At 45.0% G+C, this 22,850-nt stretch overlaps 1 protein-coding gene across 1 annotated transcript in view; it reads right to left on the bottom strand.

Moving 5' to 3' along the window:
• Positions 1 to 12,289: 12,289 nt before the first annotated feature.
• WNT11 (Wnt family member 11) overlaps positions 12,290 to 22,850 on the bottom strand; it is a gene marked incomplete at its 5' end in the record, with an annotated part of 38,095 nt that continues 27,534 nt past the window's right edge. The window contains one exon of the mRNA XM_083362167.1: positions 12,290 to 12,674. Coding sequence (XP_083218293.1) covers positions 12,500 to 12,674 — 175 coding nt within the window. The 3' untranslated portion in view covers positions 12,290 to 12,499. The remainder of the gene's footprint in view (positions 12,675 to 22,850) is intronic.

The raw sequence follows: 22,850 nt of genomic DNA, 5'->3' as shown, positions 1-22,850 counted from the left end.
TGTGTGTGTGTGTGTGTTTGTGTGTGTGACATGATCAAACTTTTGACAAGCAAAAGTCACTGGGGGAAATGCCAGATTCGTTTAACAACCGTGTTTCTAACTGAAGGACTGCATTGATTCACTGTGGCGAGGAAAGTTGTAAAAGGGGGCACACCTTACTGGGCAAAGGTCTCACTTAGTGACATAAGGTTTGGGCTCAGTTCGGCTCCTAAGCCGAGGACTACCTGTAACCTGTCAGAGAACAATTTCTCGGCACCTACTGCCTGTCAGATTAGCAAAAATGTTTAAAAACATGTCTAGTAAAGGTTGGAAATGTAATCAAAATACTGGTACATATTATCACCTGCGGTGGACATGTGTTAAAACACAAAAAAAAATGGGACAAAAATACATACTTAGTTAGAAAAGATGTTAGGGAAACACATAGACTTTAAACCTGAACTTTTTTTGTTAGGTACAATTCCAGAAAAAAATTGGATAAGCAAAGTGTATATTTAACATTACGTATTAACAGCAGCGAGGATTGTATTTGCTTAGCACTGAAAAAATGAAGAAACAGAACAGAACAGAACAGAACAGAACAGAACAGAACAGAACAGAACAGAATAGAATAGAATAGAATAGAATAGAATAGAATAGAATAGAATAGAATAGAATAGAATAGAACAGAACAGAACAGAATAGAAAATATGGAGTAGAGTAGAGTAGAGTAGAATAGAGTAGAGTAGAGTAGAATAGAATAGAATAGAATAGAATAGAATAGAATAGAATAGAATAGAATAGAATAGAATAGAATAGAATAGAATAGAATAAGGAATAAATAGAATAGAAATATAGAATAGAGTAGAGTAGAGTAGAGTAGAGTAGAGTAGAGTAGAGTAGAGTAGAGTAGAGTAGAATAGAATAGAATAGAATAGAATAGAATAGAATAGAATAGAATAGAATAGAATAGAATAGAATAGAGGATGGGATAGAATAGAGTAGAATAGAATAGAATAGAATAGAATAGAATAGAATAGAATAGAATAGAATAGAATAGAATAGAATAGAATAGAATAGAATAGAATAGAATAGAATAGAATAGAATAGAATAGAATAGAATATAGGAGAGAATAAAGAATAGAGAAGAGAGAAGAGAGGAGAGAGGAGAGGAGAGGAGAGGAGAGGAGAGAAGAGAAGAGAAGAGAAGAGAAGAGAAGAGAAGAGAAGAGAAGAGAAGAGAAGAGAAGAGAAGAGAAGAGAAGAGAAGAGAAGAGAGAAGAAGGGGACGACAGAGAATGAGGTGGCTGGATGGAGTCACTGAAGCAGGAGGCCTGAGCCTAAATCTTCAGGCTAGTATCTTTGGTTTCGTGCTTTTGCGAAATATATATATATATATGTGTGTGTGTGTGTGTGTGTGTGTGTGTGTACAGTATAAATTTCTTCTCTGTGGAGCAAGGGAATTGTAAATGCACATGAACTGGCAATTTAAGAGCACGAGAAATGGGCAAGCAGGGGAACGGAGCCTTTGAGGAAAACAGGAATCTGAACTAAATGGGTTCCATTCCCAGCCTCGTAAGCAAAACCTGAAACGCCTTTGTGTGTTTCCGTGGCCTCGTGACACCACTTGACAGATATTAATTATTTTAATAACCGGTGACCCTTGATGGGGTTGTCTAAGCGCTTTCCAAACTTTTAGCATGTCTCAGAATATGCGGAGGACCTTTTGATCTAAGATCCGCGCCTTGGCAGCCTTCCTGACAGGCTAAATATTAGCAGATTTTTCTTGTACGGGCGGAGAACCCCACTGAAGGATCCATCATAATTTCGTTGGCTTTGCACCATTTGTCTGGGAGGGGAAATGGTTTAGAGATGATTTAGAGCCAGTTTTCGTGGGGCAACTTTCCCCACTATTGTCCTATTCTGTCTCAGCTTTGGGGTTTCCCCGCCCCCCACAGTAAAAAAAGAAGAAAAGGGTGCAGACGTTGATATATAGAAGAAGAAAGAAAAAAACCTGAAAAGTCTCAGGAAGAGAACAGAAGACCGTTATAGTTGCCAGTGAAAGAATATTTGTAGCTCGGGGTCCTTGGTGATCTCTGAGCTTGGTTGTTTTCTTGCAAACTAGGTAACAGCGTCAGTGTTAGAAGGGAGGAGGGTTGTGGAGAGGAGGAGGAGGAGAAGGAGGAGGAGGAGGAGGAGAACTGTGGGGTCCTTGGTGGTCTCTGAGCTTGGTTGTTTTCTTGCAAACTAGGTAACAGCGTCAGTGTTAGAAGGGAGGGGGGTTGTGGAGAGGAGGAGGAGGAGGAGGAGGAGGAGGAGAAGGAGGAGGAGGAGGAGGAGAACTGTGGGGTCCTTGGTGGTCTCTGAGCTTGGTTGTTTTCTTGCAGACGTTTCATAACCCAACTAAGTAACATCATCAGTACTGGAAGAGGAGGAGGAGGAGGAGGTGAAGATTGTCCTTGTGCTCTCTGAGCTTGATTGTTTCCTTCCAGATGTTTCATGACCCAAACTAGGTAACATCCTCAGTGCTAGAAAAGAGGGGGGGGGTGTTTCTCCCGGTTTATGTACAAGTGGCTTGGCCTGTCAGTGTTGGTGGGTGTGGACTAGAAGAGCTGTATGCAATGAGATCTCATTTTAATGTAGGCTGATTAGTGTACATTTCAAGTGAGAATAAAGTTATTATTCTATTCTGTTCTGTTCTGTTCCGTTCTGTTCCATATTTTCTATTCTATTCTGTTCTGTTCTGTTCCGTTCTATTCCCTATGTTCCATTCTATTCCATTCCATTCCATTCCATTCCATTCCATTCCATTCCATTCCATTCCATTCCATTCCATTCCATTCTATTCTATTCTATTCTATTCTATTCTATTCTATTCTATTCTATTCTATTCTATTCTATTTCATTCCTTATTCTATTCTATTCTATTCCTGTTCTTATTCTATTCTATATTTCTACTCTATTCATTCCTTATTCTATTCATTCCTTATTCTATTCATTCCTTATTCTATTCTATTCTATTCTATTCTATTCTATTCTATTCTATTCTATTCTATTCTATTCTATTCTATTCTATTCTATTCTATTCTATTCTATTCTATTCTATTCTATTCCCATTCCATTCCATTCTATTCTACTTTATTCCATATTCCATTCCGTATTTTCTATTCCATATATTCTATTCTATTCTATTCTATTCTATTCTATTCTATTCTATTCTATTCTATTCTATTCTATTCTATTCTATTCTATTCTATTCTATTCTATTCTATTCTATTCTATTCTATTGGATCTGAGTGATGCAGCTGGCCTTGAAATAACAGAAGGCTGGCTTGGTAATAAAGTCCCTTCCAACTCTGCTATTCTGTATTCTGAATGTTAATTGAGGAGTTTTTACTGCAGCTGGATCTTATTTGTGGCCTGCTCTACTTTATCAACCTGCCTCCTACTCTTACATACCACATTGTTCTCCTGTTAAATTCCCAGCTTCTCATCTGGGAGTGTTTTTGTGCATGTGTTGTTTTCCAGAGAAATGCTATCAACCTGCTGGCCATATACAGGTAATCCTTGACTTGCAAGCGTTCATTTAGTGACCATTCAAAGTTGCAATGGCACTGGATAAAGTGACTTATGACCGTTTTCACACCTACAGTCATGGCAGCATTTGCGTGGTCACGTCATTACAATTCAGACGGTTGACAACGGACTCATATTTATGACGGTTGCAGCGTCCTGGGGGGGTGTCACGCGATCCCCTTTTGTGACCTCTTGACAAACAAAGTCAATGGGGAAGCCAGATTCACATTAAAAAGTGTAACTTAATAACTGCAGTGATCCACTTAACAATTGTGGCAAAAAGATCGTAAAATGGGGCAAAACTCACTTAATGACTGTCTTGCATAGCAACAGAAACTTTGGCTCTCAGTTGTGGTTGTGGGTCAAGGAATGACCTGGTTCAGGCCACCATTTGCTGTCCTTCTGGGTCTTTGGCAGTGTTCACATGAATTTGGAAATCTACCTACCACAGTTAGGGAACTATGGACCTTTTATGACTTGATGACTTCAACTCCCAGAATTCATGAGTCAATATGGGTGAACTGTGGCCCTTTTATGACTCGTGGACTTCAACTCCCAAAATTCCTGAGCCCACCATGCTGGCTCAGGAATTCTGGGAGTTGAAGTCCACAAGACATAAAAGGACCAGAGTTCCCTCATGCTGGCTCAGGAATTCTGGGAGTTGAAGTCCACATGTCATAAAAGGGCCACAGTTCCCCCATGCTGGCTGAGGAATTCTGGGAGTTGAAGTCCACGAGTCATAAAAGGGCCACAGTTCCCTCATGCTGGCTCAGGAATTCTGGGAGTTGAAGTCCACATGTCATAAAAGGGCCACAGTTCCCCCATGCTGGCTCAGGAATTCTGGGAGTTGAAGTCCACGAGTCATAAAAGGGCCACTGTTCCTTCATGCTGGCTGAGGAATTCTGGGAGTTGAAGTCCACCAGTCATAAAAGGCCCATGGTTCCTGACTTCTGACCTAGAGCAAGCAACAAACTCCAAGGATCAAAACACCCTGCATGGTTTACAATCTCACTCCCATTAAAAAAGGGCAGAAAATATGAGCCCCTTCTGAGGAGAAAGGATTCCTGAGGAAAAACCCTCCTGCCCCTAATGTTTTATTCCTTTCCAGAGCAAATATTATAAATCCCTCGTGGCTGTTTAAAGAGAGAATTATATAAGCGTAGAGGGAACAATGGAATACCTCAGAAACACATGTTTGTAATCTATCCAATCAACGCAATTACACTGTTGGGTTTAATATTAATGCAGCGGAGGGAGCAGCCGTCCTGTCCTATTTCCTTAATTGCCACTTGCTATTATCCTTTATGCTTGGATGCTGATCAGATGCAGAAACGAGATTTGTCAGCGGAAAATATCCACATGTACTACTGGCACCTTGTTTTTTCCTCACAGAGGTAACCCTTGACTTACAAGGATTCGTTTAACGACCGAAGTTATAACAGCACTGGAAAAAAGTAGCTCGCAACTGGTGGTTATTGCCCACGGGATTTCCTAGCAGGTTGCAAAGACGGAGGAGAAGAGATTATTTTATTTATTTTTCAACAAGGCAGGCGATTTCTTCAAGACCATAAAGCAGGAACAGATTTATTTTTATTTTGAATCCTTTTTGGGGCCAGGAATTGGTTATATCATCATTCAAACCATGGTCTGAAACTTTCAGAACATCTAATAAAAGGATACCTGGCAACAACAGGTGTGAGAGGCAGTTGGGTCTAGCGGTTAAGGCAACAGATTAGAAAGCGGGAGATGGGGAGTTCTAGTTCTGCCTTTGGCGTGAAAACTGGTTGGGTGATTTTGGGCTAATCTCTTTGGGCCAATCACCAGGAGACGGAGAGTTCTAGTCCCGACTTAGGCATGAAAACCAGCTGGGTGACTTTGGACCAATCACCAGGAGACGGTGAGTTCTAGTCCTGCCTTAGGCATGACAGTCAGCTGGGTGACTTTGGGCCAATCACCAGGAGACGGAGAGTTCTAGTCCCGACTTAGGCATGAAAACCAGCTGGGTGACTTTGGGCCAATCACCAGGAGACGGTGAGTTCTAGTCCCGCCTTAGGCATGAAAACCAGCTGGGTGACTTTGGGCCAATCACCAGGAGACGGAGAGTTCTAGTCCCGACTTAGGCATGAAAACCAGCTGGGTGACTTTGGGCCAATCACCAGGAGATGGTGAGTTCTAGTCCCGACTTAGGCATGAAAACCAGCTGGGTGACTTTGGGCCAATCACCAGGAGACGGTGAGTTCTAGTCCCGCCTTAGGCATGAAAACCAGCTGGGTGACTTTGGGCCAATCACCAGGAGACGGAGAGTTCTAGTCCCGACTTAGGCATGAAAACCAGCTGGGTGACTTTGGACCAATCACCAGGAGACGGTGAGTTCTAGTCCCGCCTTAGGCATGACAGTCAGCTGGGTGACTTTGGGCCAATCACCAGGAGACGGAGAGTTCTAGTCCCGACTTAGGCATGAAAACCAGCTGGGTGACTTTGGGCCAATCACCAGGAGACGGTGAGTTCTAGTCCCGCCTTAGGCATGAAAACCAGCTGGGTGACTTTGGGCCAATCACCAGGAGACGGAGAGTTCTAGTCCCGACTTAGGCATGAAAACCAGCTGGGTGACTTTGGGCCAATCACCAGGAGACGGTGAGTTCTAGTCCCGACTTAGGCATGAAAACCAGCTGGGTGACTTTGGGCCAATCACCAGGAGACGGTGAGTTCTAGTCCTGCCTTAGGCATGAAAACCAGCTGGGTGACTTTGGGCCAATCACCAGGAGACGGTGAGTTCTAGTCCCGCCTTAGGCATGAAAGCCCGCTGGGTGACTTTGGGCCAATCACCAGGAGACGGAGAGTTCTAGTCCTGACTTAGGCATGAAAGTCAGCTGGGTGACTTTGGGCGAATCACCAGGAGACGGTGAGTTCTAGTCCTGCCTTAGGCGTGAAAGCCAAGGGGGGTGACTTTGAACCAATCACCAGGAGATGGAGAGTTCTAATCCTGACTTAAGCATGAAAGTCAAACTTGGGTGACTTTGGGCCAGTCACCAGGAGACGGAGAGTTCTAGTCCCACAGTAGGCATGAAAACTGGCTGGGTGACTCTGAGCCAATCACCAGGAAATAGTGAGTTCTAGTCCCACCTGAGCAATGAAAGCTGGCTGGATGACTCTGGACTAATCATCAGGAGTGGGTGAATTCTAGTCCTACTTTAGACATGAAAGCCATCTTGGTGGGCTAGTCTCTCTCAGTCCCTACCTCACAGGGTTGTTTTCTGTCGAGAAAACAGGAGTAGGCAGGAGTATTAGTTATGTTCCCACAACCTTGACTTATTAAGAATAAAAAGGAGGGCTCAAACTCTTCTAGATAAAATGAAAATTAATTCAAAAGCTGAAAAGCACTTAAGCCGGAAGGCCGATTTATTCCTTTCGCCCACGAAGAGGACGACATTTCTCAGCAATCTTTGACAAGCCAGAAGGCAAAGTTACATTAAGCAGAAACAGCCCATTAAGCTGAAGGACTTCAGACTTCTGCCTGTCAGAGCAAATCCAGCTGGAAACCACAGAAATAGGGCCGAGAGGTGGTGGACTCTTAGCTCTGGGCTCTTTAGCTCTTCTTACTATAATGTATGGCAGTGAAAGTTGGACCATAAGAAAGGCTGAGCGCCAAAGAATTGAAGCCTTTGAACTCTGGTGCTGGAGAAGACTCCTGCGAGTCCCTTGGACTGCGAGGCGATCAAACCGGTCAGTCCTAGAGGAGATCAATCCTGACTGCTCTTTAGAAGGCCAGATCCTGAAGCTAAAACTCAAATACTTTGGCCACCTAATGAGAAGGAAGGACTCACTGGAGAAGAGCCTAATGCTGGGAAAGATTGAGGGCAATAGAAGAAGGGGACGACAGAGAATGAGGTGGCTGGATGGAGTCATTGAAGCAGTAGGCCTGAGCCTCAATGGACTCCAGAAGATGGTAGAGGACAGGAAGGCCTGGAGGAACGTTGTCCATAGGGTCGCGATGGGTCGGACACGACGTCGCAACTAACAACAACAACAACAACTATAATCTCTTCTGCTGTCAGTCCCCAGTAATGCAGAGGGTGATAAATGTCTGTGGAGATTCTGCATCTTCCAGGTCAGGGTTTGTCCCATTGGTGCTTTTTCAAGAGGCAACTGGACTTTCTCGGTTTTTTTTCTCTGAAGACGTTTCGCTTCTCATCCCAAGAAGCTTCTTTGGCTCTGACTGGATGGTGGGGAATGGAAGGATTTATACTCCTTGCAGACCGCCGGTCATTTGCATTCTTTGAGAGGGTCGTTCAGGCCACTTGGAGGTTTACCTACGTCCTCCGGGTCACTTGAGTGCTGCAAATGGGTGAGGAGCCTTCTTGGAACTGTCGAAAGGGTTGTGTTGTGGACTGGAGATAGATCAATCATTTGCACCACTTGGGTGACCCTGAGGACACAGACAAACCTCCAAGTGGTCTCAACGACCCTCTCAAAGAAGGCAAATGACCAGCTGTCTGCAAGGAGTATAACTCCTTTCATTCCCCCACCATCCAGTCAGAGCTGAAGAAGCTTCTGGGATGAAAAGCGAAACGTCTTCAAAGGAAAACCGAGAAAGGCCAATTGCCTCCTGAAAAAGCACCTTTGGGGCAACCCTGACCTGGAGGATTTGAGACTCTCCAGAGACCAATTGCTTGTTCTCTTCTGGGAGGTCCTTGGTGCTCTCTGAGCTTCATTGTTTTCGTGCAGCAGGGCCCAAACAGCCACAACCTCCCCAAATTTCAATTCCACAGGACTTTGGGGTCCCCGATTTTGGATGCCTTCTGCAAGTTAGCCCATCTGAGGTGCAGTCATTCCACCATCGTTGCCCTACGGTGCTCTGTTCCATCCAATTAAAGGTTAGAAACAGCCAAGCAGACATGAGAGTTTTAGTAGGGTAGAAATAAGAAGGAATCTACAATAGGGTTTCTGCAGACATTGCTTGTCTTGGTCTGCTGAATTATTTATATTTATTTATTTATTTATTTATTTATTTATTTATTTATTTATTTATTTATTTATTTATTTATTTATTATTACATTTATATCCCGCCCTTCTCCGAAGACTCAGGGCGGCTTACAAGCTTAGCAGTAGCCTTCATTCTATGTATATGCCTGCTTGTTAGGGCTTTCACACACACACACAAGCGGCATTATTACAAAGTCAGCTTAATTAGAATAGAATATTGCTGGAAGGGACCTTGGAGGTCTTCTAGTCCAGCCCCTTGCTCAAGCAGGAGAACCATTTAAGAATAGAATAGAATAGAATAGAATAGAATAGAATAGAATAGAATAGAATAGAATAGAATAGAATAGAATAGAATAGAATAGAATAGAATAGAATAGAATAGAAATTAGAATTGAAGAATAGAACAAAACAGAACAGGACAGGACAGAACAGAACAGAATAGAATAGAATAAGGAAAGAATAGAATAGAATAGAATAGAATAGAATAGAATAGAATAGAATAGAATAGAATAGAATAGAATAGAATAGAATAGAATAGAATAGAATAGAATAGAATAGAATAGAAAATATGGAATGGAATAGAACGGAACGGAACGGAACAGAATAGAATAATAGAGCTGGAAGGGACCTTGGAGGTCTTCTAGTCCAGCCCCCTGCTCAAGCAGGAGAACCTATACCATCTCAGACAGGTGATTGTCCAGTCTTTTCTTAAAAATCTCCAGTGATGGAGTGCCCACGATATCTGGTGGCAAGCTGTTCCACTGCTTAATTGTTCTCACTGTGAGGAAGTTCCTCTTTTTCCCCTCCTGATATACGCCTCCCTCCAACATTTGGAACACAGCCCTAACAGGGTGGTGGTCAAAGGCCAAGACAGGAAGTCCTTGACTTACGACGGTTCCTTTAGTGACCATTCAGAGTTACAACAGCATGGAAAAAGAGACCGTTTTTCGCACTTATGACCGTTACAGCATCCCCAGGGTCACACGATCAAAATCCACACACTTGGCAACTGACTCGTAAGTATGACAGTTGCAGCATCCCAGGATGTGTGTGTGTGTGTGTGTATGTGTGTCACATGATCCCCTTTTGCGACCTTCTGACCAGTAAAGTCGATGGGGGAAGCCAGATTCGCTTAGTGACCGCGTTGCTGATGTAACCACTGCAATGATTCCCTTAACAACTCTGGCGATCAAGGTGGTAAAATGGGGGCAATATTCACTCAACCCCCTTTCTCACTTAGCGGCAGAAATTTCGGGCTCAGTTGGGGTCGTAAGTCGAGGATAACCTGTATGGGTCTTAAGCCAATGATGTTGGCGCATCTTGAAACAGCCAATGGGTGGTCCCTTAAAGCAGGAAATGTCAAATCTGCATTGATCTCCCCAATGTTAGTCCTTCACTTGCAATCCGAATTTCCCTGGCTAAGCAAGGTGAGCTGCATTCAATTTTACATCCTTTTTGTTGCCACGGATGTTAAACGAATCAACGCAGTCGTTAAGTGAATCTTGCTCCTCAGAAGCCAGCCAGGAAGCTTGCCAAAGGGGATCGCGTGACCCTGCAACCATCCTCCTTGCATGGCAGGGGCCAAGCGCCCGCATTTTTATGTCTTGACCATGGGGACCGTTGTAAGTGTGAGGTCCCAGTCATAGGTCACTGTTCTCACCGGTGCCCCTGGAACTTTGGACCGTTGATAACAAACGGTCCTACCTTGAGGATACTCCCCGTATAGCGCCTTTTTTTTTTTTTGCTACCTGTATCCGTGGCTAGATGAAACGAGAGGCCAGTAAAGGAGAACATTTGTAGTTCAGGGTTGAAATGAGGGCTCCTTGGGGGTCTCTCTGAGCGTGGCGGTTTTCTTGCAGACGTTTCGTTACCCAGGTAGGTAACCTCATCAGCGCTAACATCGTCACATAATCACTAGATGACGATGTTACCTAGTTTGCGTAATGAAACTGTAATGTGTTGGGCCTTTTACTTGAACTGTTTCCACCTATCTTGGAATGCTGCTTGAGATGGCTTACTTAGGCTGTCTGTGTAACGGTCGCTGACTGCCCAGACATGCAGTCTCCAGGACGACCATTGGTTGGCTCTAGGGCGGGAATAGGTTCCTTTAAACCTAGTGGCCGCCGCCTAGTGGCCAGCTGTATAAGTAGCTGCGTAGAAGCCTCTGTTCTCAGTTCTGTTCCTGTTACTTCAATAAAGCAACGTTGCTGTTTGAACTCTCTCGTCTCGCCTCCTGCTTGCAAGAAACCCAGTACACAACAGAAACGTCTGCAAGAAAACAACCAAACTCAGGGATCACCAAGGACCCCACAGTTCTTCTTCTTCTCCTCCTCCTCCTCCTCCTCCTCCTCCTCCTCCTCCTCCTCCTCCTCCTCTCCATAAACCCCATTCCCTTCTAGCACTGAAGATGTTCCCTAGCTGGGTAATGAAACGTCTGCAAGAAAACAACCAAGCTCAGAGACCACCAAGGACCCCACAGTTCTCCTCCTCCTGCCTCCTCCTCCTCCTCCTCCCACTCCTCCTTGCAAACCCCACTCCCTTTTAGCACTGATGATGTTTCCTAGTTTGGGTAATAAAATGTCTGCAAGAAAACCATCAAGCTCAGAGAACATCAAGGACACCACAGTTCTCTTCCTCCTCCTCCTCCTCCTCCTCCTCCTCCTCCTCCTCCTCCTCCTCCTCCTCCTCCTCCTCCTCTCCATAAACCCCATTCCCTGCCAGCATTCATTTCCAGTAATGAAACATCTGCAAGAAAACCATCAAGGCTCAGAGACCATCAAGGACCCCTCATTGTGACAAGAGACAGGGGAAGCATTACCCATGTGATTATCCAATGTGATTATATTTGCTCTATTTTTTTTTTTGGAAAAAAAACAAAGATTATTTTTAATCAATGAAAGGAGCCAAACAAGTGGTCAGCTGCCCAGCAAATCAGCAGCCTTTAGCATCATATTTATTTGCAAGAAAGCGTTGAAGCCCCACAAAAGATTTCGCCGAAACAGAACAGTATATCCTTGACCAGCAAACAAGCCAGGTTAGGTCCAGGATATCAGCCATATTGTGAGTGCGCCCACCACATGGTCGCCCAAATCCAGAGGTTTCTCTGACCCTCCCTGAAATTAGAAGTACTATCTGTCTCCACGGCTTCTTTCATGGGGGGGGGGAGGGAAATCACCAGCTATTACAAAAAAGGGAGGGCAAGAATTTTCCAGCAAAAAAAAATCAAATGTTGGCAAGAATAAAAGGAAAAAAAACCCAGAAGATTTTTAGGAATCCGGCATTTCCGCTTGGTCTTTCCAGGCAACCTTGCCAGTTTAAAAAAATAATAATAATAAAAAAAATAAAACAGAAAAAGCCAAATGGAGATGTTGTTAAAGATGAAGAGAAGCAAAGCTAGAAGATAAACTGTTCCAGGGTGGAAAATGTTTGACAAAGCCCCCCCCCTTTTTTTTTTTGGAATTGAACATCATTGAATATAGAGTATCCGCTGCATTAGAGAAGAAAAGCAAAAAAAATAATTTTTCCTGCACCAGGTCCATGCATTTTAGGAAAAGATGTTCTCTAATCCCCAAGACCCATCAGGCCACTGGCGGGCTCAGATCCCAGACGGGTGGCCACGATCAAACCCGAGATTATTCGTCTCTGGGAACAAGATTTCTCAGCATAATTGTGCCTTCTCGGTTAGGTTCAAAGTCCTTTTCTTTCAAAGGGTTTTCATGGAGCGGGCTTTTGAGTCGTCGACAATCGATTGTTTGAAAAGATCATCGAAGGATAGAATCTCTGTCAGCCAAAGATTAGGACTGATTTGATTAAACCCAGGTTTCCTTGCAAGGAAGTTGGGTGTTTTTGTTTGTTTTCCCCCCCACCCTCCTTGTTTGAGGGTCCCATGGGGGTGGGGGGAAAAGGTGGCAGCGACGTCTCGCTCGGCCCACCGGGAAGCAGCGGAGAGGTCTGGGTGCTTCATTTGCACACGTATCTCTCGACGTTCCGCTCACACTTCTTGCAGGTGACGTAACAACACCAGTGATACTTGCAGTGGCACCTCTCCACCACCTGGTCCATGTAAGGATTGTAGCCACGGCCGCAGCACATCAAGTCACAGCTGTCGCTGCCGTTGGATGTTTTGTTACACTGCCTGGGGGGGAAAAAAGAGAGAGAGAGAGAGGAAACGACACCCAGTGAGGATGAACCAAAGGCCCTGATAGCCGTCTTTGACCCACGGGTGCTTTTTTTTTCTTTCTTCCCCAAGAGGCAACGGGACTTTCTTGTTTTGCTTTGAAGACATTTCGCTTCTCATCTGAGAAGCTTCTTCAGGTTCTGACCGGATGGTGGGGAAACGGAAGGATTTATACTCCTTGCAGACGGCTGGTCGTTTGCATCCTTTGAGAGAGTCGTTGAGGCCACTTGGAGGTTTGTCTGTGTCCTCAAGGTGCAAAAGGGTGTGGAGCCTTCTTGGAACTGCGGAAAGGACTCTGTTGTAGACCGGAGAGAGATGATTCTCGTATCCCTCGCCTTCTGTTGAGAGAAGCCTGTTCAGTTTTGACACAGATGGCCTCTTTGACCCATTTGCACCACTCAGGTGAATTTGAGGACACAGACAAGCCTCCAAGTGGCCTCAACGGCCCTCTAAAAGGAGGCAAATGACCAGTTTTTCTGCAAGGAGTATAAATCCTTCCTTTTTTTTATTGAAAAGTTTTACAATACATTTTTAAATACAAACCCCCAGAATATTTTTTGCATATTCCACCAGATTTTAATCCCAAAAGCGTTAACCTTTTTACAAGTCCACCATATATGAAAATACGTTGCATCCTCACCACCACACCTCCAACATTTGGGCTGGCAATTCGGATACATACTTGCTAATTTTTTAGGGTCTAGGTGCCACCTATAAAACATTTTGTAAAAATTCTCTCTTAAATTTTGAGCTTGCGTAAATTTTACATTTCTCACCCAGATCTTTCCCCAAGTATCCATTGTAATAACTTCTTGAATATAGAGGCTTGGTGGAGCAGTGGGCTAATGCCTCCTTAAGTGACACCAGCTGCCTGCAATTAGTGCAGGTTCGAGTCCCACCAGGCTCAAGGTTGACTCAGCCTTCCATCCTTCCCAGGTAGGTAAAATGAGGACCCAGAATGTTGGGGGCAATTAAGCTGACTTTGTAATAATGCCGCTTGGGGGTGTGTGTGAAAGCCCTAACAAGCAGGCATATACATAGAATGAAGGCTACTGCTAAGCTTGTAAGCCGCCTTGAGTCTTCGGAGAAGGGCAGGATATAAATGGAATTAAAATAAATAAAATAAAATAAATATTCTGAGCCCACTTTATCATACAATCTTTGATAAGTTCCGTCTCTGAAGGAGTATAAATCCTTCCATTTCCCCACCATCCAGTCAGAAGCTGAGGAAGCTTCTGGGATGAGAAGAGAAACGTCTTCGAAGAAAAAAAAAACGAGAACGTCCAGTTGCCTCCTGGGAAAAAAAAAGCCCCTTTGGGTCAACCATGACCTGGAGGACGGAGAGACCTCTCCTTAAGTCAAGCCACCTTTGAGTCAGGCTGGATTCCTGCTGAATCCAGGGCTAGGAAGTGATCTAGGAGCAGCTGAGCAGTTTAGCCTCCCGATCCCAGCCAAGCAATCTTTGAATCTCAGCCTGTTCGTTTTCCCAACTTCAGCCAGAATTAGATGTATTGATTCTGCCCTTCCCTTCCTCCTTTCTTTCCTTTCCTCTCCGCTTCCTCCTTTCCTCTCTGCTCTCCCTCTCCTTCCTCTTTCCCTTTCCTTTCTTCTTCCCTTTTTCCTTTCCTTTCCCTCTCTCCTCTTTCTTCTCTCTCCTCTCCTGTTCTTCCCCTTCCCTTTTTTCTTTCCTCTGTCCTTTCAGCCTTTTCGTTATCCCCCTCCCTGTTTTCCTCCCTCCCTCCCTCCCTCTTTCCTTTCCTCTCCTCTCCTCTCCTCTCCTCTCCTCTCCTCTCCTCTCCTCTCCTCTCCTTTCCTTTCCTCTCCTCTCCTCTCCTCTCCTCTCCTCTCCTCTCCTCTCCTCTCCTTTCCTCTCCTCTCCTCTCCTCTCCTCTCCTCTCCTCTCCTCTCCTCTCCTCTCCTCTCCTTTCCTTTCCTTTCCTTTCCTTTCCTTTCCTTTCCTTTCCTTTCCTTTCCTCTCCTTTCCCTTCCCTTCCCTTCCCTTCCCCTCCCCTCCCCCTCCCCCTTTTCATTTCCTTTCCTCTCTTTTCCTCTCCTCTCCTCTCCTCTCCTCTCCTCTCCTCTCCTCTCCTCTCCTTTCCTTTCCTTTCCTTTCCTTTCCTTTCCTTTCCTTTCCTTTCCTTTCCTTTCCTTTCCTTTCCTCTCCTTTCCCTTCCCTTCCCTTCCCTTCCCCTCCCCTCCCCCTCCCCCTCCCCCTTTTCCTTTCCTTTCCTCTCCTCTCTTTTCCTCTCCTCTCCTCTCCTCTCCTCTCCTCTCCTCTCCTCTCCTCTCCTCTCCTCTCCTTTCCTCTCTTCTATTTCTATTTCTATTCTTTCTATTTCTCCTTTCCTCTCCTCCCCTTCCCTTCTCCTCCCCTTTCCTATCTGCTCCCCTCCCCTCGCCCCCCCCCCCGACCCTTGAATCTCTTTCCCAAAAGCTGCTTTGCACAAAGCCCTCCTTTACGCTCTGATCGAGGCTGGTGGGGGAAATCGGGGTGGTGGGGAGCAGATAGCTTTTCTCCCCGCAGACCCCCTCCCTCCGTGCAAAGGGGAGGAAAGGAATCTGGCAAGATTTATGGGAACAGGCCCCCCCGGCCCATCGCCCTGGGATTGATGAAGTGCTGAGACCTTGTTCCAGGTCTGCCCGTGTATGATTTCTGAGGCCGCTGCCCCCCACTCCCCACCCCCTCTTTGTTATTCCAGATCTGGCTTCTCCAGGTTCAAGTCCTGCCTCTCCCTCCCCCCCCCACCGCAGGTCCCCTCCCCTCCCTCTCTTAAGGCTCCTTTTCAGAGCAAGCCTGGGAAGATGGGTAAATATTTAGAAGTCCTTGGAAAGCGCCCCGGAGGCCTTCTTTGCAAGCTCTGCTCCATCCTGACAGCTGCCAACGACTTGCTTGCAACCGCATGCTGTGTGTTTGTCTAGTGCGGGACCGAGAGAGGAGTTGTCTGCACATATGGAGTCTCAGGATGCCACCTTCCCCCCCCCCATGGGGGAAAGACCCCCTCTTGAAGCCCAATCTCTCCTACGCCAATGAGCAAAGAAGAGAAGCAAGGGCAGAATAGCAGAATGACAGAGCTGGGAGGGACCCTAGAGGTCTTCTAGTCCAACCCCCTGCTCAAGCAGAATGCCCTAAATCAGGGACAGGCAACCTTATGACTTGAGGACTTCAACTCCCAGAATTCCTCAGCCAGCGTGGGGGAAACTTTGGCCCCTTCACGACTTGTGGACTTCAACTCCCAGAATTCCTCAGCCAGCGTGGGGGAAACTTTGGTCCCTTCATGACTTGTGGACTTCAACTCCCAGAATTCCTCAGCCAGCGTGGGGGAAACTTTGGTCCCTTCACGACTTGTGGACTTCAACTCCCAGAATTCCTCAGCCAGCGTGGGGAAAACTTTGGTCCCTTCATGACTTGTGGACTTCAACTCCCAGAATTCCTCAGCCAGCGTGGGGAAAACTTTGGCCCCTTCATGACTTGTGGACTTCAACTCCCAGAATTCCTCAGCCAGAGTGGGGGAAACTTTGGCCCCTTCATGACTTGTGGACTTCAACTCCCAGAATTCCTCAGCCAGCGTGGGGGAAACTTTGGCCCCTTCATGACTTGTGGACTTCAACTCCCAGAATTCCTCAGCCAGCATGGTTGGCTCAGGAATTCTGGGAGTTGAAGTCCACGAGTCATAAAAGAGCCAAGGTTGCCTACCCCTGCCCTATACCATTTCAGACAAACGATTGTCCAGTGTCTTCTTAAAAACCTCCAGTGTTGGAGCACCCACCACTTCTGGAGGCGTGTCGTTCAGAATAACAGAATAACAGAGAGGTGGAAGGGACCTTGGAGGTCTTCTAGTCCAACCCCCTGCTCAGGCAGGAGACCCTATACCCTTTCAGACAAGTGATTGCCCAATTTCTTAAAAACTTCCAGTGATGGAGCTCTGTCCCACTGATTATTTGTTCTCGCTATCAATAATTAGAGAATCATGCAATTGGAAGGGACCTTGGAGGTTCTCTAGTCCAACCCCGCCTGCTCAGGCAGGAGAACCTATACCGTTTCAGACAGGTGGCTGTCCAATCTCTCCTTTAAAGACTCCACAACGTCTGAAGGCAAGCCGTTCCACTGTTTGACTGTGCTACGACCCCCTAGCTTGATTAGGTTCCCCCCAAACTAAAAATGCTCGCCATTTAGATAGTCCTCGACTTACAGCATGCTTGTTTAGTGACCATCTGAAGTTACATTGGCACTGGGAAAGGTGACCTGCAACGAGTCCTTGCACCTGGGACCGTCACAGCATCTCCACCGTCATGGCATCCAAATTCAGGGGCTTGGCAACCAGCACATTTTTATTTTTTATTTTTTTATTTTAATCCCATTTATATCCCGCCCTTCTCCGAAGACTCAGGGCGGCTTACAAGCTTAGCAGTAGCCTTCATTCTATGTATATGCCTGCTTGTTAGGGCCTTCACACACACACCCCAAGCGGCATTATCACAAAGTCAGCTTAATTGCCCCAAACAATCTGGGTCATAGACTGGTCCTCGATGTATGAGCCCTAAATTTCCGTTACTTAGTGGGACCGTTAAGTGAGTTTTGCCCCATTTTACGACCTTTCTGCCCACAGTGAATCCCTGCCGTTGTTAACTTAGTCACATGGTTGTTACGTGATCTCCTTTTGCGGCCTTCTGAGAAGCAAGGTCAAAGGGGGAAGATGGGTTCACTTAACGACCATGGGACTCACTTAACAAATGCAGGGATTCAGCTAACAACGGTGGCAAGAAAAGTCTTAAAAATGGGCCAAATCTCACTTCACAAATGTCTCACTTAGCAACAGAAATAATGGGCTTAATTGTGGTCGTAAGTTGAGGACTACCTGTATTTGTGAAGTATGTTCATGTAACAAAAGGGAAAAGAAAGAAAAAGGAAGGAAGGAAGGAAGGAAGGAAGGAAGGAAGGAAGGAAGGAAGGAAGGAAGAGGGAGGGAGGGGGGGAGGGAGGGAGGGAGAGAGAGAGAAAGAAAGAAAGAAAGAAAGAAAGAAAGAAAGAAAGAAAGAAAGAAAGAAAGAAAGAAAGAAGAGATGATGGAAGGAAGGAAGAGGGAGAGAGAGAGAGAGAGGAAAGAAAGAAAGAAAGAAAGAAAGAAAGAAAGAAAGAAAGAAAGAAAGAAAGAAAGAAGATGGATGGAAGGAAGGAAGGAAGGAAGGAAGAGGCAGGGAGGGAGAGAGAAAGAAAGAGAAAAAGAAAAAAGAAATCAAGAAAAGAAAAAGAAAGAAAGACAAAGAGGAGATGGAAGGAAGGAAAAGAAAGAGAAAGAAAGGAAGGAAGGAAGGAAGGAAGGAAGGAAGGAAGGAAGGAAGGAAGGAAGGAAGGAAGGAAGGAAGGAAGGAAAAGAAAGAGAAAGGAAGGAAGGAAGGAAGGAAGAGAGAAAGAAAGAAAGAAAGAAAGAAAGAAAGAAAGAAAGAAAGAAAGAGAAAGAAAGAAAGAAAGAAAGAAAGAAAGAAAAGAAAACTAAAGTTAATAAATGTATAAGTGATTTTGAATCGTCTTTTCAACAGATTTTTATTCAACTCCTTCCTAAATATTTTGCAAGTTCTCTCAGCCCCTCACTTATCTACATCTTTCTTAATCTTCAAGCCCTAAATCATCGCTTTATTTTTTTTTCTTCTTTCAGCAAAAAGCCCATATAAGGTTTTTCAGTCTTTCAAAAAATAAATAATAATAATAATAAAAATGTTGCTTGGTCTCTGACAGGACCATTTTGCCATTTCTGCACATTTCGATGTTTTCACAATTAATTCCTCTCTCCCTGTAGAATTGCAAGCCTACTTGCAAGTGTCAGGACCCACTAGCAAATTCAGAAGGAAGTTGGAGAAACTGCTGAATTACGCCACAGATAAACTTTACACTATCACTATTGCTCTGCAGCTGCATCAGAACAGTTGCAACGCTTTGAAAATACTCCGACTCAACTCAAAGCTTGAGCAAGTTTGAATTTCTCCTGCCAGCAACAAAAACGCTTCAAAATCAAACAGATCCTTTTCTTTGATTGTTTTGGAGTCAATGAGGGAGGGAGGGAGGAAACATAGGGAGGGAGGGAAGGGAAGGGGTTTTAAGGTTTTTAAATTCTAATTTTAAATTTTGGGGCTATTGATTTAATTTTATTTTAATGTTTATATTGTACTGTCTTAATTTTGCCCTGTAAACCGCCCTGAGTCCTTCGGGAAAAGGGTGGTATATAAATTGAAATAAATAAATAAATAAATAAATAAATAAATAAATAAATAAATAAATAAATAAATAAATAAATAAGGGGAAGAGAGGAGAAGAAGAGGAAGGGAGGAGGGAGGGAGGGAGGGAAGGGAGGAGGAAGGACGGAGGAAAAAGAAAGGGAAGAAGAGAAAGGGAGGGATTAAGGGAAGGGAGAGAGGGAGGGAGGAAGCAGAGGGAGGGAAGGGAAGGGAGGAGGAAGGAAGGGAAGAAAGGATAGAGAGGGATTAAAGGAAGGGAGAGAGGGAGGGAGGAAGGAATGAGGGAGGGAGGGAGGAAGGAAGGAAGGAAGGAAGGAAGGAAGGAAGGAAGGAAGGAAGGAAGGAAGGACTGTGCAGAAGACTGTTGATGCTTCCCAATTATCTTTACCCTCTTTGGGTCTGTTCTGGGCGTTCGTCCAAATCAGTCTCCAGGCTAGACTAACCTTCAGACCAGACCACCAGAAAAAAAAGCCCTGTCTATATCTATCATCTATCTGTCTGTCTGACTGACTGTCTGTCTTTTAGAAACCGCTCATCTCCACCAAGGAGGGGACTCTGGGTGGTGTACAAAATAAAATATTTGGTTATTTGAGACCATCCAGTTCACCCCACTATATAGTGTAAGCAGCCCAAAGATTGAGAGAGAGAGAAGAGAGAGAGAGAGAAAGAGAACAGAGAGAGAGAGAGAAAGAGAGTGTTGTGACTCAGGGCCAGCCTGTGGGTCCGACAGCCGGGTCCGATGTATCGGAGGACTCAGATGAGGGGGAGGAGGGAGACGAACCGGCTGATGATGGTTTGGAGGCTTTGCAGAGTCCTCAGCCGGGGACCTCTTCTCAGCTGCGTGAGCCCGAGAGTGCGGAGGATGATGACCCACAGCTGGCCCTGTTCAAGGACGCCCGACGCAGGAGGCAGACGAGCAGGAACAAACAAAGAAAGGCTATGGGACTCCTCGGGAGGAGGCACAGGGAGACCACGCCCTGAGCTCTCTATAAAAGGAGTGTTTGGGGAGGGGCTGGTTGCTGAAAGCAACTTTTCCGCTTGAGAAGACAAGCTCTAGTGTTTTTGTTAACTGCGTAATTAAATCTTGGCAGAAGCCTTTTAGCCTTGGACGCTCTCCAGTCTCTTCTTTTGAATAGGGGTTTGCTAGAAGAGGGCTGGTTCAGAACAGAGAGAGACATAAAGAACAGAGAGAGAGACGCAGAGACATAAAAAAAGAACACAGAGAACAGAGAAAATAGAGAGAGAGAACAGAGAGACATAGACAGGGCTTTTTTTGTCATAGAACGCTCAGAACGGAGTTCCGGCACCTTTTTTTGGATGGAACCTTGTAGGGTAGGCAAGGTGGGTTGTATGATGTGTGTGAGTTCCGGCACCTTTTTCTTTTACAAAAAAAGCACTGGACATAGAGAAAGAATACACACACAGAGAGAGAGAGAGATGGCTGTCAACCTTTTACTGGAAGACATCCAATGAAGAAAAATTCACCTCCTCTCTGGATAATTGGCTCTTATCGCTAATTTATATCTCATTTAAAGATTAAGACCCCTAAGAAGGCACAGTGGGGCTTGACAGAATCCATCAGCCTAACCTGTCTCTCCCTTTGCCTTCGGGGGTGGGGGTGGGGGGTCTCCAACCAGCCATGGGAACAGAAAGATAAGACTCCTTATCTCCGTAAATAAGCAGAAATTTTGGGGACCCGTCTTTTCCAAAAATCCTGTTGTTCTGAAGCTTTCATCTTTTATATTTTATTTTATTATTATTTTGTTTTATTATTTTATTATTTTAATTTTAAAATTTAATTTCATTGATTTTATTATTTGAAGCTTTGATAATTTATTTCCTTTTATTCAATGGTAAATAACTTTAGAAAGTCAGTACGGTTGGTAGAGCTTTTTAATTAAAAGGAAATGTTGGTAGGCTAGATGGGTGGGTGGGAGTCTTTAAAGTGGAAAATAATCATACATCTAAAACCAGGTCCAGTGCTGGGATTCCGCCGGTTCGCACCACTTCGGCACAACCGGTAGTTAATTTTTTGTTGCCCAGGCCCAGAATGGACTTCCGAAAGCGGCATCCACACAGAGAACCGGTTGTTCACAGATTTGAAACCCACCATTGACAAGGGTCTTCATACTTGGCCCATTTATGACGTGTGGACTTCAACTCCCAGAATTCTTCAGCCAGCGTGCCTGGCTGAGGAATTCTGGGAGTTGAAGTCCACATGTCATAAATGGGCCAAGTTTGAAGACCCCTGACATAATGTGAGGGGGAAATGATGCTAACTCAGAAAGAGCTAAAGTGGTGTTTCTCAACCTGGGCCATTTTAAGAGGTGTGGACTTCAACTCCCAGAATTGCTCAGCCAGCATGCCTGGCTGAGGAATTCTGGGAGTTGAAGTCCATAAGTCTTAAAAGGGCCAAGTTTGAAGACCCCTGCTCTACACTCTCACCAGCCCATTGTCGCCAAGTTTCATTTTTTTTTACCTATTGTTTTAGCCTGGGCAGTTGTTTAATTCTCTTTTAACTTTTGTATCTTTGTATTTTTATATGTTTGCCCTGTTCACCGCCCTGAGTCCTTCGGGAGAAGGGCGGTATACAAATAAAATTTATTATTATTATTATTATTTTTCCTCCCCATGTCGTTTTTCTTTAGGCTTTCTATGTTTCCAGATGCTTAAATCCAGGATACAAGTCAAAACTCAGCTACAGGTAAATCCTTAACCCACGCTGGTAACGTGTCCCAAATTTTATTAGTTGATCAAAATGTAAAAATAAGAAAGAAAAATGAAAAGAGTGAGAAAGTCAGGGAGGTAAAAGAGAAGAGGAGAAAGCGTAGGATAAGAGGGAAAAGAAAAAAGCATTGTCTTCTGGTTCATTTTGGAGCAATAGAATGAGATAGTGACATAAAACCTCAACTTTTTACTTGTACATGATAATATATACTAGCCCTTCCTGGAACAGCAAACCTATTTTAATCAGCAAAACCCCAAATCAACATTTTATTTTTTTTCCTACCACAAGCATAAAGTCCAGAAGTGGTTTCCAAGTGGAAACGAAGTTAGCTTTCTCGAAATTTAGCCATTACAGGTAATCCTTGACTTACGATCACAGTTCAGCGCAAAATTTCTGTTGCTAAAAGAGATACAGTTGTTAAGTGAATTTTGCTTCGTTTTACAACCACTCTTGGTTATAGTAAATGGAAGGAAATTTCATGTGTAGGGACAACAGGGGAAAAAAATTCTGTGCGATTGTTCCCCATGACCCAAAGATGCTCTTTCAAAGGGGAACTGGACTTTGTTTTTCCTTGACGCCGTTTCGTTTCTCATCCAAGAAGGCTCCGCACCCATTTGCACCATTCGGTTCCAAGTGGCCTCGACCGATTCTCAGAGGGAGTACTAACGACCAGATGACTGCAAGGAATATAAATCCTTCCATCCGTCACCGTTCAGTCGGAGCCAAAGAAGCTTCTTGGATGAGAAGAAGAAACGTCTTCAAAGAAAAGTAAAGAAAGTCCAGCCGCCTCTTGAAAAAAGCATCTTTGGGACGACAACCATGACCTGGAGGGCGGAAAAGCTCCTTAGACAATTGCTCCCCGCGGTAAATCACACAAACGCGACACACCGGTGAATCATCTCAAACGTCCTTCTAAGAACGTAACCTAGAGAATAACGGAGTTGGAAGGGACCTTGGAGGTCATCTAATCCAAGCAGGAGACCCTACCCCACGGGTCGGCAACCCGCGGCTCCAGAGCCGGATGCGGCTCTTTGAGCCGTCTCCTGCGGCTCCCAGCTGCCCGGTGCGCGTGCACCTCTTCGAACGGGCAGTGATGCGCGCGAACCTCTCCAAATGGAGAGTGGCACTGCCCGTTCCGAGAGGTGCGCGTGCACCTTTCCAAAGGGTGGAGGTGC

This window comes from Vipera ursinii, assembly GCF_947247035.1.
Source record: "Vipera ursinii genome assembly, chromosome: 4".
Classification (NCBI taxonomy): domain Eukaryota; kingdom Metazoa; phylum Chordata; class Lepidosauria; order Squamata; family Viperidae; genus Vipera; species Vipera ursinii.
Note: the sequence above shows the minus strand (reverse complement) of the source record. Positions and strands in the feature narration are given on the sequence as shown.